We start from the raw sequence: 16,207 nt of genomic DNA, 5'->3' as shown, positions 1-16,207 counted from the left end.
AGTGCGTAAGCCGATTGTATACCACCACTGATAAACACCGAAATAAACGATATTCACTGGCGGTTATGAGGTAGTTAAGGTGACGGGTATAAGGCGGGTATAGGGCGGAGAAGTGGGTATGAGGCGATTAAGGTGGGTAGAGATAAGGCGGGTGAAGTGAGCGGGGATAGTATTGGATATATACTCACGTTGGCTAGCATGGGTATAAAATTTTTACCCACATCCATTTTACCAACTAAGAGAGTAGTGATTAGTAAGCTTAGGATAGAAAAGAATAGGGGAGCTTTTCTGATTATATAGTATAATAACCCAATTTCAAGTGACTTTCATTTAGACTTGGTTTAGAATGGTGCGATATATGCTGCCTTGCCCTTTTCTATTGACAAAAAATTTGTACTTGATCCCACCTACATACTCTTTTAACAACCGAGCTTATGCGTGCTTGTTCTCTCTGCTTTGTCACGCTGCAGTGGTGTATACAAGGTTCAATATTTCTTAAAGCTCAATAAATATGTTGAGATGAGAATATATACATCTACTAATTACTGTCGTTTTTTGATATTTTATAAGTTTTAGGAAATCAGGTTTACAACTACTGTATATGTCATTAGGATCTTGGAGGCTGTAACAGGAAGACACATACATGTAGGGTTTGAATCATTTTCAATGCTGCATAAGCTGTTAGACCCACATATTCCAGTGCCTACATTTGGCACGCTTTGAATATTGCATAAGTCACTCGGTGTTGACTGAAATAGAGTCCAACCATCGTTAATAGAACTGTTTGGAATAGAATGCCATGTTAATACCCCATAATGGCTTAAAGTTGCTCTCTAATAGATATCTTTTGATGGTCTGTAACCACCATCAGGTAACATATTATACATTGATCCATCTTTTCTCAAGATGTACGCATACCCGGACATATTGTAGACCAATTTCTGAGCCTCCCCAGCATTCTTAGGATCACCAATATAGTAAGTGGCATAGGCAAATCCAGTTTTCAGGTTCATGACATTGAATTGCATGCTTCCATCTGTGGTTATTTGCACCTGAAATCTTCCTGGTCGATAATCAGTTTCTGATAATCAGATAATTAAGCATCACACTCATTTTCAAAGATTGACCAGGCACCAAAGTGTCTGTTGGATGATCAATGCTCTGCCAAACTGGATTTTGATCATTCCTTCTTTTAAGGGAGAAATTCCCAGTATCATTCATGAAACCATAGCTCACCCCATTGGATGTTAACCATACTTAGTTTCTTTTAAAATAATAGCAACATTATTTTAGATAGTAATTGAAATATATATATAATGTCTCTCTCTTGTAATTCCATAGACATAAAAATATATGAAATAAAAGGGGGATATAAAAATAGAAACTAATCCCTTCCCTTTCTCTGATTTTCTTTCTCTCCTTCTCTGAAATTTCTTCTTATTCTTGAGTATTGCATGATCAAAATCAACATGGTATCAGATGTAAAGGTTCTCATTGTTTCAAATTGTTTCGATTATCTCGATTGTTTCTGTTCATCAAATTGATTGTTTCGATTGTTCTTCCTCACTCTATCTTCGCCAACGAAAATCAATTGATTTGTTCATTCGCAAAACCCTAATCAAGATTCTGGTTTGATCTTTCTTTATCTTCTGCTTGATTATCTTCTGGTTCAAATTGATTCTGGTTGATTCTGGTTCAAATTGATTGGTTCAAGATTTTGGTTCTGCTTGATTTGTTTCTGCTTGATTTTTTTTTTTTCAAATTGATTCTGGTTCGCAAATTGATTGATTGTTTGGTTTGTTTATCAATTGATTCAATTGTTCGTTTATTGTTCGATCAATTAATTCACGCTGGTTTGTTTACTCTATCTTCTGCAATTTGGTTCAATTGCTTCAATCTGGTTTGTTCACGCTGGTTTCGAAAATTGGTTTGTTCACGCTGCTATCTTCTGCATTATCAATTGTTCGTTCACTCTATCGTTTGCAATGACAAATCAAGATCCTAGTTTGAGTTTTCTTGACCATTCCGATCCTCTATTTCTCCATCCTGCTGACCATCCTGGTTTATTGTTGGTCTCTAAACCATTTAATGGTTCGAATTTTGGTTCATGGAAGAAATCTATGTCTATCGCCTTATCAGCAAAGAACAAATTAATCTTTATCAGTTCCAATTCTCAGCCTCTTGCCACTGATCTGAAGTTTCCTCAATGGAAGAGATGCAATGATATGGTTACCTCCTGGATTTTGAATGTCTTATCTCCCGACATCGCTGACAGTGTTCTTTATTCGGATTCCGCTCACGACATCTGGAAAGAACTTGACGATCGCTATGGCCAAGCAAATGGTGCCAAGCTATTTCAATTAGAGAAAGATATTCGTTTATCAGGCCAAGGTACAAATGATATCGCTGGATACTTTACTAAATTGAAGAAAAATTGGGATGAGTTAAACACTTTATCTTCTCTGCCTATTTGTTCTTGTGGTGCTGCACAAGCCTTGCAAAAATTTAATGAAGATCAACGACTTATTCAATTTCTTATGGGACTCAACAGTGATTACAACCACATCAGAGGTAATATTTTAATGATGCAACCCTTGCCTTCTATAAGTCAGGCTTATGCCCTATTATCTCAAGAAGAGAAGCAAAGAGAAGTTCATGCCTCTTCACATTTTATCACTGAATCAGCCTCCATGAATGTATCAAATCATACTCAGGTTCATCCACAAATTCTACAACATAATCAAAGTCAGAAGCAAAAATTTGATGGCAAAAGGTTCATATGCACTCACTGTAAGAAGCCAGGGCATCCTGCAAGTAAATGCTACAGACTTGTAGGTTTCCCTAAGGATTTTAGGTTTACTAAAAATAAGAAATTTTCTGGTAATGTTGTGTACCAACAAGTCAATGCCGTTTCTCCGTCTGCAGAGACCTTCATGAACAATTGCACTTCTTGTAACAATGACAATGGACATCAGCATCCTTCTCCAGATTTCCAATCCTGGAACTCCAAAAATCATCCGCAACATATATCTCAAGCTCAGTTCAATCAACTTATGACTATGATGAGTAATCTACAAACAAGTAGTAAACCTAATACTCAACCTGGCGATAATAATACTCATCCATATTCTGGAGGAAATACTGGTCAGGCATTCACAGCTACTAATTTTTCTGGTATAACTGCATTTTCTTCTCATTCTTTCTCTGGTAATTATATTTCTTATAATGGTTGGTCAGCTGCTGATTATACTTAGATCATTGATACTGGTGCTAGTGATCATATGTGCCACAATGACAATCTGTTCATACAAACACATAGCCTTCCTAAAGCATATCATGTTACTTTGCCAAATGGTCATGTTGTTCATGTGCATAAAGTAGGTTCTGTACACATTCATCCTGATATCATTCTACATAACGTGCTCCATGTTCCTCAATTCAAGTACAACTTGCTTTCAATAGGCAAATTATGCAATCAGTCTTCCTCTTATGCCCTTTTCACTAATTCTAAATGTTATTTTCAGGGCCCCTTAATGAAGAGGCCTCTGGAACTTGGTGAAATCCACTCTGGGCTGTATCTACTACAACATTTTCCCACTTCTCAAATTCCAAAGGCAGCCAAATCTACTGCATCTCATCCACACAAGAATTACAGAGATTCCACTCAGATCAACAAATCTTGTAATCTAGTTGATTATTTTTTTACAAATAAATGTATTCCCAATTCCTCTCAACTAGCTAATACAAATAAAACTGTTGATGCCTCTATCTCTTCTTTTTCTATAAATAAAGCTTTGAGTAATTCTGTTAGATATAATGAAAATGGTCATATTTGGCACCAAAGATTGGGTCACTTGCCCTTATACAAGCTCCAACAGCTCTCTTTTTTTCCTAATAATTCTATTGATACTATTAAATGCTGCGATGTTTGTCCAAAAGCTAGACAACACAGGCTACCTTTTCCTCTCAGTCAAACTCAATCTTCCCATCTTTTTGAACTTGTTCACATTGATGTTTGGGGACCTTATCACACAACTACTCATGGCGGATATCACTATTTTCTCACCATAGTTGAGGATTTTAGTAGAGCTACTTGGACTCACCTTCTCAAAACCAAAAGTAATGCTTTTCCTCTTCTTCAGACTTCCACTGAAATGATCTTCACTCAATTCAATGCTAAAATCAAAATTTTCAGATCTGACAATGCTCTTGAACTAGGGTCCAGCAGAGCTGCCACTCAATTTTTTCAGTCTAAGGGCATTATTCATCAAACAAGTACTCACGATACTCCTCAACAAAATGGCATAGTTGAGAGAAAACATCGCCACTTGCTTGAAACAGCTAGAGCTCTTTTTATTCAATCTAAGTTACCTATCATTTTTTGGGGTGATTGCATTCTCACAGCTACTTATCTAATCAATAGGTATCCAATGCAAATTCTTCACAATAAATCACCTTTTTGAAATCCTATTTGGCCATCCTCCCTCCTATTCTCACCTACGGTCTTTTGGATGTTTATGCTATGTCTCCACTCTTAGACAAGGACGTGACAAATTTCAACCACGAGCTTCCCCTTGCATTTTCCTAGGTTATCCTTTAGGTAAGAAAGCTTATAAATTGTATAACCTTGATACTCACAAGATCCAGATATCTAGGGATGTTGTTTTTCACGAATCACTTTTTCCTTCTCTCAAACACATCAACTCTTACCTTCCTCTTGCTACTGACACATCTTTTGATTTCCCTTATTTTTCATCAACATCTACTCACTCTGTCCCTCTACAATCTCCTCTCAGTACCTCTCTATCTCCTTCTACATCTCATTCTTCACCCACTGTTCACACTCAGGTTCCTGTCCTAAGAAGATCAGTTAGAACAACACACCACCCTCTTTACTTAGATGATTATGTTTGCAGTCATGCTATGTTGCATTCTCCACATTCTAATATTGCTTGCATTCATGATTGTCATCACACATTAACATCATCTTTTTCTATTCCAAATCATTTATGCTGTTTTACTGATTCAACCCTTTATAAGCATTTGCCTCCCTCTGATAATGAGCTACATGAACCTTCCACTTATGAAGAAGCTGCTGCCATACCTGCTTGGCAGGTTGCTATGCAACAAGAGTTTTCTGCTCTTGAAGCCAATGACACATGGGTAGAGGCTGCATTACCTAAGGGTAAAAAGCCTATTTCAAGCAAGTGGGTTTACAAAATCAAAAAACGTGCTGATGGTAGTGTAGAGCGATACAAAAGCAGATTGGTTATCAAAGGATGTACTCAAAAAGCTGGAATAGATTATACTGAAACTTTTTCTCCAGTTGTTAAAATGACCACCATACGAAGTCTTATTGCTACTGCGGTAAAAATGAATTGGCCAATGCATCAATTAGATGTCAATAATGCATTCTTACATGGGGATTTGCATGAAGATATCTACATGAAACCTCCTCCTGGATTCATCCTTTCTGATCCCACAAAAGTTCTGAAGTTAAAAAAGTCCTTGTATGGTCTCAAGCAAGCTTCAAGACAATGGCATGCAAAGCTTTCTACAGCATTAAAATCCAGAGGTTATATTCAATCGAAGAATGATTACTCCCTTTTTTATAAAGCCATGGGCAAGCATATCATATTTGTAGCCGTATACGTGGATGATATTTTACTCACTGGCAATCATTTGGAAGAAATGCACAATCTTAAAGCATTTCTGCATTCCACTTTCAAAATAAAGGATTTGGGAAATTTACATTATTTTCTTGGCATAGAAATACTAAATGTTTCTAATGGTGTGATCATGACACAGAGGACATTTGCAGCTGAATTATTAAAGGAATTTGATCATTTCAAAACAACTCCTGCACATTGCCCTTTGGAAACTAAACTTCAATTGAGATCAGACACTGGCAAGCCAATCCCAGATCCTAGTCTATACAGAAAACTGGTTGGAAAGTTGAATTACTTAACAAATACGAGACCTGATCTTGCATATGTCGTACAATTTTTAAGTCAGTTTTTACAAGATCCTCGAGAACCTCACTGGCAAGCTGCTCTGCATACTTTAAGATACTTGAGTAAGGATTATAGCAAAGGCATTTTCTTCAATACATCTACTGATTTGCACCTTGAAGCTTACTGTGATTCAGATTGGGCCTCTTGTCCCAATACCAGAAGGTCAGTCAGTGGGTACTTTATCCTTCTAGGTGGTAGTCCTATTTCATAGAAAAGTAAGAAGCAAACTACAGTTTCTTTAAGCTCTGCAGAGGCTGAATATAGGTCAATGCGCAGGGTTACAGCTGAACTCGCATGGCTTACTAGGTTATTACATGAGTTCACCATTCCTAATGTTGTTCCTGTGCCCCTAAAATGTGATAGCCAGGCTGCTATCTACATTGCCAGAAACCCAGTCTATCACGAGCGCACTAAACATATTGATCTTGATTGTCATTTCGTGCGAGAAAAATTGCAAGATGGTCTAATCAGTTTGTCGTATGTTCCCACAAAACACCAGCTGGCTGACGTTTTCACCAAAAGTCTTCCTGGACCTGATCATCAATTTTTGATCTCCAAGTTGGGGATGTTATCACCCTCCAACTTGCGGGGGGTGTTAACCATACTTAGTTTCTTTTAAAATAATAGCAACATTATTTTAGATAGTAATTGAAATATATATATAATGTCTCTCTCTTGTAATTCCATAGACATAAAAATATATGAAATAAAAGGGGATATAAAAATAGAAACTAATCCCTTCCCTTTCTCTGATTTTCTTTCTCTCCTTCTCTGAAATTTCTTCATATTCTTGAGTATTGCATGATCAAAATCAACATTGGAACTTCTTAACAATTACTGGTGTTCCATAAGTTATGTCCTTGAGGATCACTAAGAATTAGGCCATCAGCAGCAGTTAACTTTACTAACGATCCTTGAGGAACTGGATTACCCGAATTTGCATACCAAACAGTGTTGGGTATGTTGTTATACCAGATAGCAAGCAAGAAGAGATTGTTGGTGTTGGGCAGTTTATAAAAACCGAAGGCGAATTAACCGGAAGGTGAAAGCCATGAAGAGCCATTAATGGTGGCTGTGAGAGATTGTCCTACTTTTATATTGCCAGAATTTTGGGTATCAGCAGGTGATAATAATAGGATTATTAGTGTTGTTAAAAAGGAGATGGTACAAGAAATAGGCTTAGAGATTGGTCTCAGAATTATTTGGTGCAACTTTTGTATTGATTTTTTTCCCTTAAAAACCTTTCTAATTTTGGGTTCTTAAGTAGTGAATATGAGACGTGTTTTTCAACTCTTTGAAGTCAATGAAGCTATGAGCTAGTCAATAAATATCCCAAGTTGTTTAATAAATCTAAAAAAACTGTTCAGCTTTAGTTTTCTAATAAACTGATGGATTGAATTATGGGAAGTTGGATTCATCATGTGAGCATTGAGCAGTTAGGTGATTAGTTTTATAATGAGTTCTCAATTAGCATTCTACGTCCTGAGTTCGATTTTTAATTAATTTTGTAATATAAAAATACGGTAATGGTCATATTTGCGTAACGGACATGGTTATACGGTAATGGAGTGATGCGGTTAATATAATTTCCGGCCTAAACCATAAAATGTCGCTTGAAACGGCAAAAAACGTGGTATTTTTACACCTTTACGATACGGATAATATCGGTGCGATAAATTTTAAAATCTGTACGATACGGCAAATATGATATGACCTTATTTTTGCACTTTTCTTGTAAACAATAAACCTATTATTTACTATGGGTTTCTTTTAAATTTTCTTTAAAGTTTTCTTGTCGTAAGTATTGGTCAATACTCAGTCAATTTTAATAATAAACTAATATAATACACATATATACATTTGTTTTTTTGGTTCCATTGTTTAACCAAAATTTGAAACAAATAAGCCAAAAATTATAAAAAAGTCAAATAATTGCCAACTTTTGAAAATAATTCTCAAAGTAGTTTTTATCCAAATTTGTGCTTTGGTATTTGTTCGCATTTACAAACAGAGGCCTATCACTGAGTTGAGTCAAAGAAAGGCAGCTTAGCAATCAGCCACTATTAGCAAAAGCGGCCCATTATTAAGCCGACTTTCTTCGACTCAGCTTAGAAATTAAGCCGTTCTTATCAACAACGGGTGTTAGTCGACATAAATTCCAGACTTCTTCTCCAAATCAGTTACCCCAAATCAATTTTCAAACACGATTCTCATCTCACATTTATTTAATCTTTTCTGACCTAAACTTATCACTCTCCTCAAAACTTTAAATTTTTTTAATTCTTTGGATTTGGAACTTCCCCCATTTCTGATTGAAATCTTCAAAATTCCAGATACGTTTATCTTGTTTATTCTTAAATCTTTCTTATTTTTCTTCATTACCCAATTTTTATTTCCATTTCTTCATATTCAATCATAGTTGACTATAAATACTTATTTTTCTTCATATTTAATTTTCAAAATACTTGGAATTTATGTCAACTAACGCCTGATATTAATAACAGCGGCTTAGTTTTAAGCTGAGTCAAAGGAAATCAGCTCAGCAATGCGCCGCTATTACTAACAGCGGAGTGACACAATTCAATAATGAACTGCGTGACTCAATTCAGTAATGAACTGCATGACTCAATTCAGTAATGAACTGCTATTTGTATGTGCGAACAGGTATCAAAGCACAAATTTGAATAAAAACTATTTACTTTAGGAATTATTTTCAAAAGTTAGTTATTATATGACTTTTTTATAACTTTTTACTTATTTGTTTCAAATTTTCTTTTTTAAATATACTCCAACTTGCTGGTGTTATATTCTAGAAATACTACTTCCGCCCCTTGATTTTTCCATATACATCCCTATTCACTACTTGCTATATTTTTTTTGTGTAACTTAATGTATTTTGATATCAAATTTTTTTTTAAACAAAGAATTATGAAAATTATATATTTTTAAAATTAGGCTCTAAGAAATTTTATATGACTATATTATTTCTTATGCACAAGTTACTGAAACAAAATTAGAAATGAATGATGTTACTATTGAAATGCAATGAGTATTATGAAACGAGGGAAGTATTATTTTAATTCATCTCATTATATTCATTCAATTATTATTTTTACACATGACTTCACCTATAATACCTCACTACAACCTAGAATTTAATTCTCTTTGCGAAATTAAAACCTATATTTTAGCCCATTTACAATACCTACTAAAAAATATCTAATTTTTTATTTTTCTTAATTTTTGTGCCGTAATGGAGGAGTAGAAAGTAGAGCTTATTAGTAACCTTATTTTAGGGGTGTTGAAGCCGTCTAGCTGGACTTAGACTTCTAAGAATAGTTTTTTGTTTAGGGTTGGTTGGTCTGTTGCTGTTGGTGGTGCAATTCAATTATCATCCAGATGTCTTGATTGGTCTGATTATTCTAGGAAGGTTCAGAGGTGGCTATCGTAAAAGGCCTCCCTCATTATGCTAAGAACTGAGATACATTCTGAAATCTCATTTGCTTATTCGAGCATGGGCACAAATCGGGTCAAACTAGTCACTACAATACAACAAATACCCTCCATTATAGGTCTCCATATGGGTTGATTGGTTGATTGGTTGATTGGTTGATTAAGTGTAATTGTTGTATTTTCTATGTTCTGTTTTTGTTGCTATATTTGTATAGGCACAAAAATTTAAAAAAGATTGGCATAATATATAAACTACAATTATACCCTGAATTTTAATTTTTAATTGAAGAGTGGAAAAAAGTTAATGATTGTTTTATTACTAAAAATAAAAATTTAGTAAGTAATATGAAATTGTCAAAAATAGAAAATGTAGGAAGTATTATAAAACGGAGGAAATATATATAATTGAGACAAATTATAGAGATAAAATACATTCGATTAGTTTAAACTATGATTAGTATGTAACAAGATTAATTTACTATTATAACCGGATTTATGAAGTAACATATAATTATCGATGTAATAATGTTACATTAAATGTTCTATGGTACCCCAATCATCCTCTATTTTATCCCAATTTTATTCTCACTCAGCATTACTTTTTCACCTAACATTCAAAAGGATAATACGTACAATAAGATTTATACTAAGTGTTGAATCAAGCGTGTAAAGAAAGTTTGTGTTTAGAACAACATGTCACAAATAGTGTTGATATAGCTAGTCTTAGTGTTCAGTTTTCTAACACTGAAAGTGTAAATAAAGCCGAATTATGGCATAAAATGCTAAGCCATTTACCAATTAAGCAAAATTGTTTTTTGTTTCCTTATCGTGTAAGAAAGAATGTTAACAAGGATCATCTTTGTACTATTTGCCCCTTGAAAAAGCAAATTAGAAATGCTTTTGCAAGAAGTTCAATAAAAACAACTTGTAATTCTTTTCAACTTTTGCATATTGTTATTTGGAACCTCTGAAATTTAAGGCAAGATTTAAATGTATTAGGTTTAGTACTCTTATAGATGATTTCATTAGGTACACATGGGTATTTATGATTAAATAAAAGTTTAATTTTTTTTAGTTGTTTTAAGCAATTTTATGCTGATTTAGAGACACATTTTGGTAAATTTATTCAAACTATTGAAGTTGATAACACTTTAGAGTAAATAATAGAAGTATCACAGTTTTATGAGAAAAAGTTTTAGTGGTGCAAACAAGTATATTAGAGATACTCTACAACAGAATAGGATTGTAGAGTGGAAGCATAATTGATCGAGTAACGTTAGGTAAACAATTGGACTTGGATGCTTCTTTTGTTCTGCATTGTATCTACTTTGTGCTTACTTTAATTAACATGAATTTTATTTTTAAAACCTTTTCCCATCAAAACAAAATTAATTGATTGGTTGTGTCTATGTTGTTAATTATAACAAAATTATTTTTGTTTATTTTTATTAAAACGAAATTCATCGATCAACATTTTTTATTTTTGCCTACATCATTAATTCAAACGAATTTAATCTTTTGTAAGTTAAAATCAAATTAATCGATTGACATTTATCATCATCATTATCATACTTAGTTAAAGTTGTTCATGGACGGGCTACCCACCAGACTCGAAAAACGGGTGAGCTTGGACAACAATTTTGGAAAATTTTTTAAATTTTGGCGAGTACTACTCACCCGCTAAATTAAACTGGCGGGTAGCGGCACAAAAATAATACCCACGGATGAACCCGTCCTCCCGCTTATTTTATAAATATATATAATTTCTAATCTTTATTTTATGAGATTGATATATTTATGCTTTATTAATTGACTTTTTTCTTTAATTTTTCTTTTTTTGCTCTTTAGAGTTCGTTATAATTATGAGTTGCATATTAATTATTCTTATTTTCAATATTTTGCATACCATTTTTGCAAATTTTGTCTATTTTTCTTATGATATCAAACTTAACTTTGGATAATGCCATCTCAAAAAAAAAAAAAAAAACGTTGGATAATGTACTATCATATTATTTGAATTGTTGTAAAGAATTAACTTTAGGCTTTGTATTTTTTTTAGTTTTTATATTGGCAATGAATGTGACCAAATCACATTACGATGTTTTTAATTAATTATAAATAAAAATCTGTTTATCTGCGGGTCCCGCTCGCAAATAAAGAGGGCGAGTAGCGGCAAATAAAGTAAGTCCGCTAAAGCGGGTGGGCTTTTAAAATGTTAGGCCTGTGGGTAGGTTTCTATGGGCAAACCTAGTCCCCTACCCGCCCATGAACACCTCTATACCCAGTGTATCCCTCTCATAGAAACTATGATCAGATTCTGGGAAGGGATGGAAGGCGAAAATTCATACCCATAAAGGAGAGTGCTGATAAAGAGCCACTCGGCTCGAAAAAGATTCACAGATGAATCCACAGAAAAAACCTTAGTAGAAAAAACATAAGAATAAACAAAATACATATAAATATAAAATAAGTAAAACGAATAAAAGAATGCTATGTAGAAAGGTAAAGTCAAAAACAAGAACACCAACTGGTATCAAAAAAGTATTAGTAGTCTAAGACATGGATAAGGTGCCTCCAAATACCTATATCCCTGGTCGGGTCTTCAGAGATGTGTAGGTCATGCAAGTCGTTCTTTATTTGTTTTTCCAACGTTATCCTAGGTCTTCCTCGATTTCTCTTGCCCTAAACTATAATGCTTTTGATCCAACTCTCGGGAACGTTAAAAGTCTTTATCTGCACATACCCAAGTCATCTCAATTTATTTTCACGCATCTTTGCCAAAATAGGGGTAACCTTTAGTTTCTCTCTAAAATCTTGATTCCTAATCTATTCATTATTGAAAACGATCGCCAAATACTTACGATGTTAAGAACAAACAACAATGAACAAAATTAAGTTTGACAAAGTAACAAACAAGGACACAAAGATTTAAGGAGGTTCACCCAATGATGGCTACGTCCTCCGTGGTGTGTAGTTTATGTTTATATTATATCAAATGAATACAAACAACACTTCAATATGAAGAATTACAATTGAGATAGAGATAACAACAATAGGCTATGTGTTTGGCTTAGGGGTTGTGTTTGATGTGTTTTTCATACTTGAAGTGTGGGTATGAGAGCCCTATTTATAGTACTAGGTACTTGAAGATGAATGGCTCACATAAATACATAGTTAATATTGAATAATGAATACAATGAAATAACTCTAGGAACTTGGAAGGCCAAAAATCAGCTTCCCACGCATATTAGAGAGACCGCTCGACTGATCAGAGAGCTCGCTCGGGTCGAGCGGCTCGGTCGAGCGAGAAGCAGCAAAATCTGGAGCATTCTGTCTGACTGCTCGACTAACCAAAAAAGGACTCACTCGGTCGAGCGGAGCTCGCTCGGTCGAGCGGACAGGTCGAGCGACCTTACTGATTCCTCTGTTAGAATTCTGATCGAGTATACAATAAATCAACCTTTTCATTTTCTTCATTAATCTTCATTAACCCACATAATTCACCATGAATACTCCACACATAATTATACCCATTTAGTTACCAATCAACCAAGAGCCACACTCATGAATTCATCCCATTAAAGTGTACTCAAGTCACACATTAGTATACTACCATTCATGATCATTAGTATACTACCATTCATAAAAATCTCCACCTTGACTTGAGTTCACCCAAGTCTCAACATTCATCAATTCACTTCATAAAAAACATACACACCTCAAAATGCCCAAGAGGGCATTATTTCAAGCAAGGAGCTAAACCTACCAAGTCAACACATAATTCAAACTTGGTAGTAGGTAATGACTTTGTCATCATGTCGGCCGGATTTTCCGTAGTGTCAATCTTCTTCAATAACACCCTTTTGTGCTCAACTTCATCCCGGATGAAATTATACTTAATATCAATGTGCTTGGATCTTCTATGAAATGTATTTTGATTTCTAGCCAAATGAATTGCACTTTGACTATCACAATGCACACTTACCTCACACATTTTATTGCACATTTCACCAACAAGACCTTTAAGCCATTTTGCTTCTTTGAACGACTCGGCCACGGCTATGTACTCCGCTTCGGTTGTTGAAAGAGCAACCACATCTTGCAAAGATGATTGCCAACTAATCGCCGAACCACCCAAAGTAAACACAAACCCACTTGTGGACTTTCTATTATCTAGATCACCACCATAATCCGAGTCACAAAACCCGGTTAGCTCACTTGAATTTTTCCCATACATGAGACAAACATTTGAAGTATCTTTCAAATACCTCAATAGCCATTTTAGTGCCTCCCAATGTCCCTTACCCGGATTAGACATATATCTACTCACCAAACTCACCGCATGAGCAATGTCGGGTCTAGAACATACCATAGCATACATAACGCTACCAACGGCACTAGTATATGGAATCCTTACCATTTGCTCTTCTTCCTCCTTCGTTTGTGGACACAAATTCTTGGACAATTTGAAATGAGAAGCAAGAGGAGTAGACACACCTTTAGCATCATCCATGGAGAAACGTTGCACAACTTTCTCAATGTACTTCCTTTGACTAAGGTATAAGACACCCTTAGCCCGATCTCTCAAAATCTCCATCCCAAGAATCTTCTTGGCTTCACCAAGATCTTTCATATCAAATTCACTTGAAAGCAACTCCTTCAAGTTCTCCACCTTAAACAAAGAACTACATGCTACTAGCATATCATCAACATATAAGAGCAAATATAACAAAGAACCATCTTCAAACTTCTTAAGATAAACACAGCTATCATAAGAACTTCTAATAAAATCATGTGAAATCATAAAGGAATCAAACCTCTTGTACCATTGCCTTGGAGATTGCTTCAACCCATACAATGACCTCTTCAATCTACACACATGATTCTCCTTACCGACTACCTCAAAACCTTCCGGTTGCTTCATAAATATTTCTTCTTCAAGCTCACCGTGAAGAAAAGCCGTCTTTACATCCAATTGATGTAATTCCAAATCCTCCATCGCCACCAAAGCAAGCAATGTCCTAATAGAAGAGTGTTTCACGACCGGAGAGAAAACTTCGTGAAAATCAATACCCTCAATTTGAGAGTATCCCTTTGCAACTACCCTTGCTTTGTAGATAGGAGGAACATCACTAGAAGGACCCTCCTTCCTCTTGAATATCCACTTGCACCCCACAATTTTCTTTTTCTTTGGTGCAACAACTATATCCCAAGTTCCATTCTTACTAAGAGATTCCATCTCTTGCTTCATAGCAATCAACCATTTGCTTGAGTCATTTGAGGCCATAGCCTCCTTGTACGTACTTGGTTCATTCAACCCTTCGACTTCGCTAGCAATGTTGAGAGCATAAACCACATAATCACACTCTTCAATATACCTCCTTGGAGCCACGATCTTCCTTCTTTGCCTAGTTGTGGACAAAGGAGGAGACCTTTGTTGAACATCATCATTTTTCTCTTCATCAACATTGGAGGATTCAACCTCCACTTGTGCTTCATTATTATCATTATTAAAAGGTACATCAAGCATGCTATCTTCATCAAAAACAACATCTCTAGAAACAATAATTTTCTTTGAATCATTACACCATACCCTATACCCTTTTACACCCACTCCATATCCCACAAAAATGCCTTTTCTAGCTCTAGGCTCTAACTTACCATCATTTACATGAAAATAAGCTGGACAACCAAAGATCCTAAGACTAGAATAGTTTACCGGAGTGTTGTACCACACCTCTTGTGGCGACTTGAACTTCAAGGCGGTATTAGGAGAACGGTTGATCAAATAACATGCCGTAGCCACCGCTTCGGCCCAAAATTGCTTCCCCAAATTTGCTTGATTTAGCATGCATCTTGCCCTTTCTAACAATGTTTTATTCATCCTCTCCGCAACACCATTTTGTTGAGGACGACCTGCACACGTTCTATGTCTAACGATACCTTCATTAGCACAATATTTGAGAAATTTACTATCAACAAATTCAAGACCATTGTCGGTTCTTAAGGTCTTGATGCTCCTACCGGTTTTCTTTTCAATCATCTTCTTCCATTCCAAGAAGACATCAAAAACTTCATATTTATGTTTAATAAAATAACACCAAACTTTTCTAGAGTAATCATCAATAAAGGTCAACATGTAGCTACAACCACTAAGGGAGGGCATTCGAGAAGGCCCCCACAAATCGGAATGGACATAATCTAATATCCCCTTAGTGTTGTGGATGGCGGGTTTAAAACTAACTCTCTTGTGTTTCCCATAAACACAATGTTCACAAAAACCAAGGTTCCCAAAATTCTTGCCATCAAATAAACCTTGTTTAGAGAGTTCAAACATACCTCTATCGCCCATGTGACCAAGCCTCAAGTGCCAAAGTTTGGTGTCACGATCGGACATTGTGCTTGTGGATACATTCGCCGAGCCAAGAACGGTTGAACCTTGAAGAGCATACAAACTCCCATTCAACTTCCCCTTCATCACCACTAGTGAACCCTTGGCTACCTTCATAACTCCACCTTCACAAGTGATTCTACACCCGATCTTATCAAGAGTACCCAAAGATAAAAGATTCTTTTTCAAGCCCGGGACATACCTTACATCGGTTAAGGTCCTCACAATCCCATCAAACATCTTCACTCTAATGCTCCCAATCCCAACAACCTTACAAGTAGTGTTGTTTCCCATGGTAACATTTCCCCATCAACACTTTCATAAGTATGGAAGAAAGTTTTGTTGGGAG

General features: G+C 35.4%; 1 protein-coding gene across 1 annotated transcript; it reads left to right on the top strand.

Annotated features, from left to right (window-relative positions):
* The first annotated feature begins 1,772 nt into the window (after positions 1 to 1,772).
* Positions 1,773 to 4,171, top strand: LOC130797090 (uncharacterized). The gene is made up of 2 exons (XM_057659583.1): positions 1,773 to 3,174; positions 3,525 to 4,171. The coding sequence occupies exons 1-2, from the start codon at positions 1,986 to 1,988 to the stop codon at positions 3,557 to 3,559; spliced, it is 1,224 nt and encodes a 407-aa protein (XP_057515566.1). The 5' UTR covers positions 1,773 to 1,985; the 3' UTR covers positions 3,560 to 4,171.
* The last annotated feature ends 12,036 nt before the right edge of the window (positions 4,172 to 16,207 follow it).

Source organism: Amaranthus tricolor, chromosome 12 (genome assembly GCF_026212465.1).
Source record: "Amaranthus tricolor cultivar Red isolate AtriRed21 chromosome 12, ASM2621246v1, whole genome shotgun sequence".
Classification (NCBI taxonomy): domain Eukaryota; kingdom Viridiplantae; phylum Streptophyta; class Magnoliopsida; order Caryophyllales; family Amaranthaceae; genus Amaranthus; species Amaranthus tricolor.
Note: the sequence above shows the minus strand (reverse complement) of the source record. Positions and strands in the feature narration are given on the sequence as shown.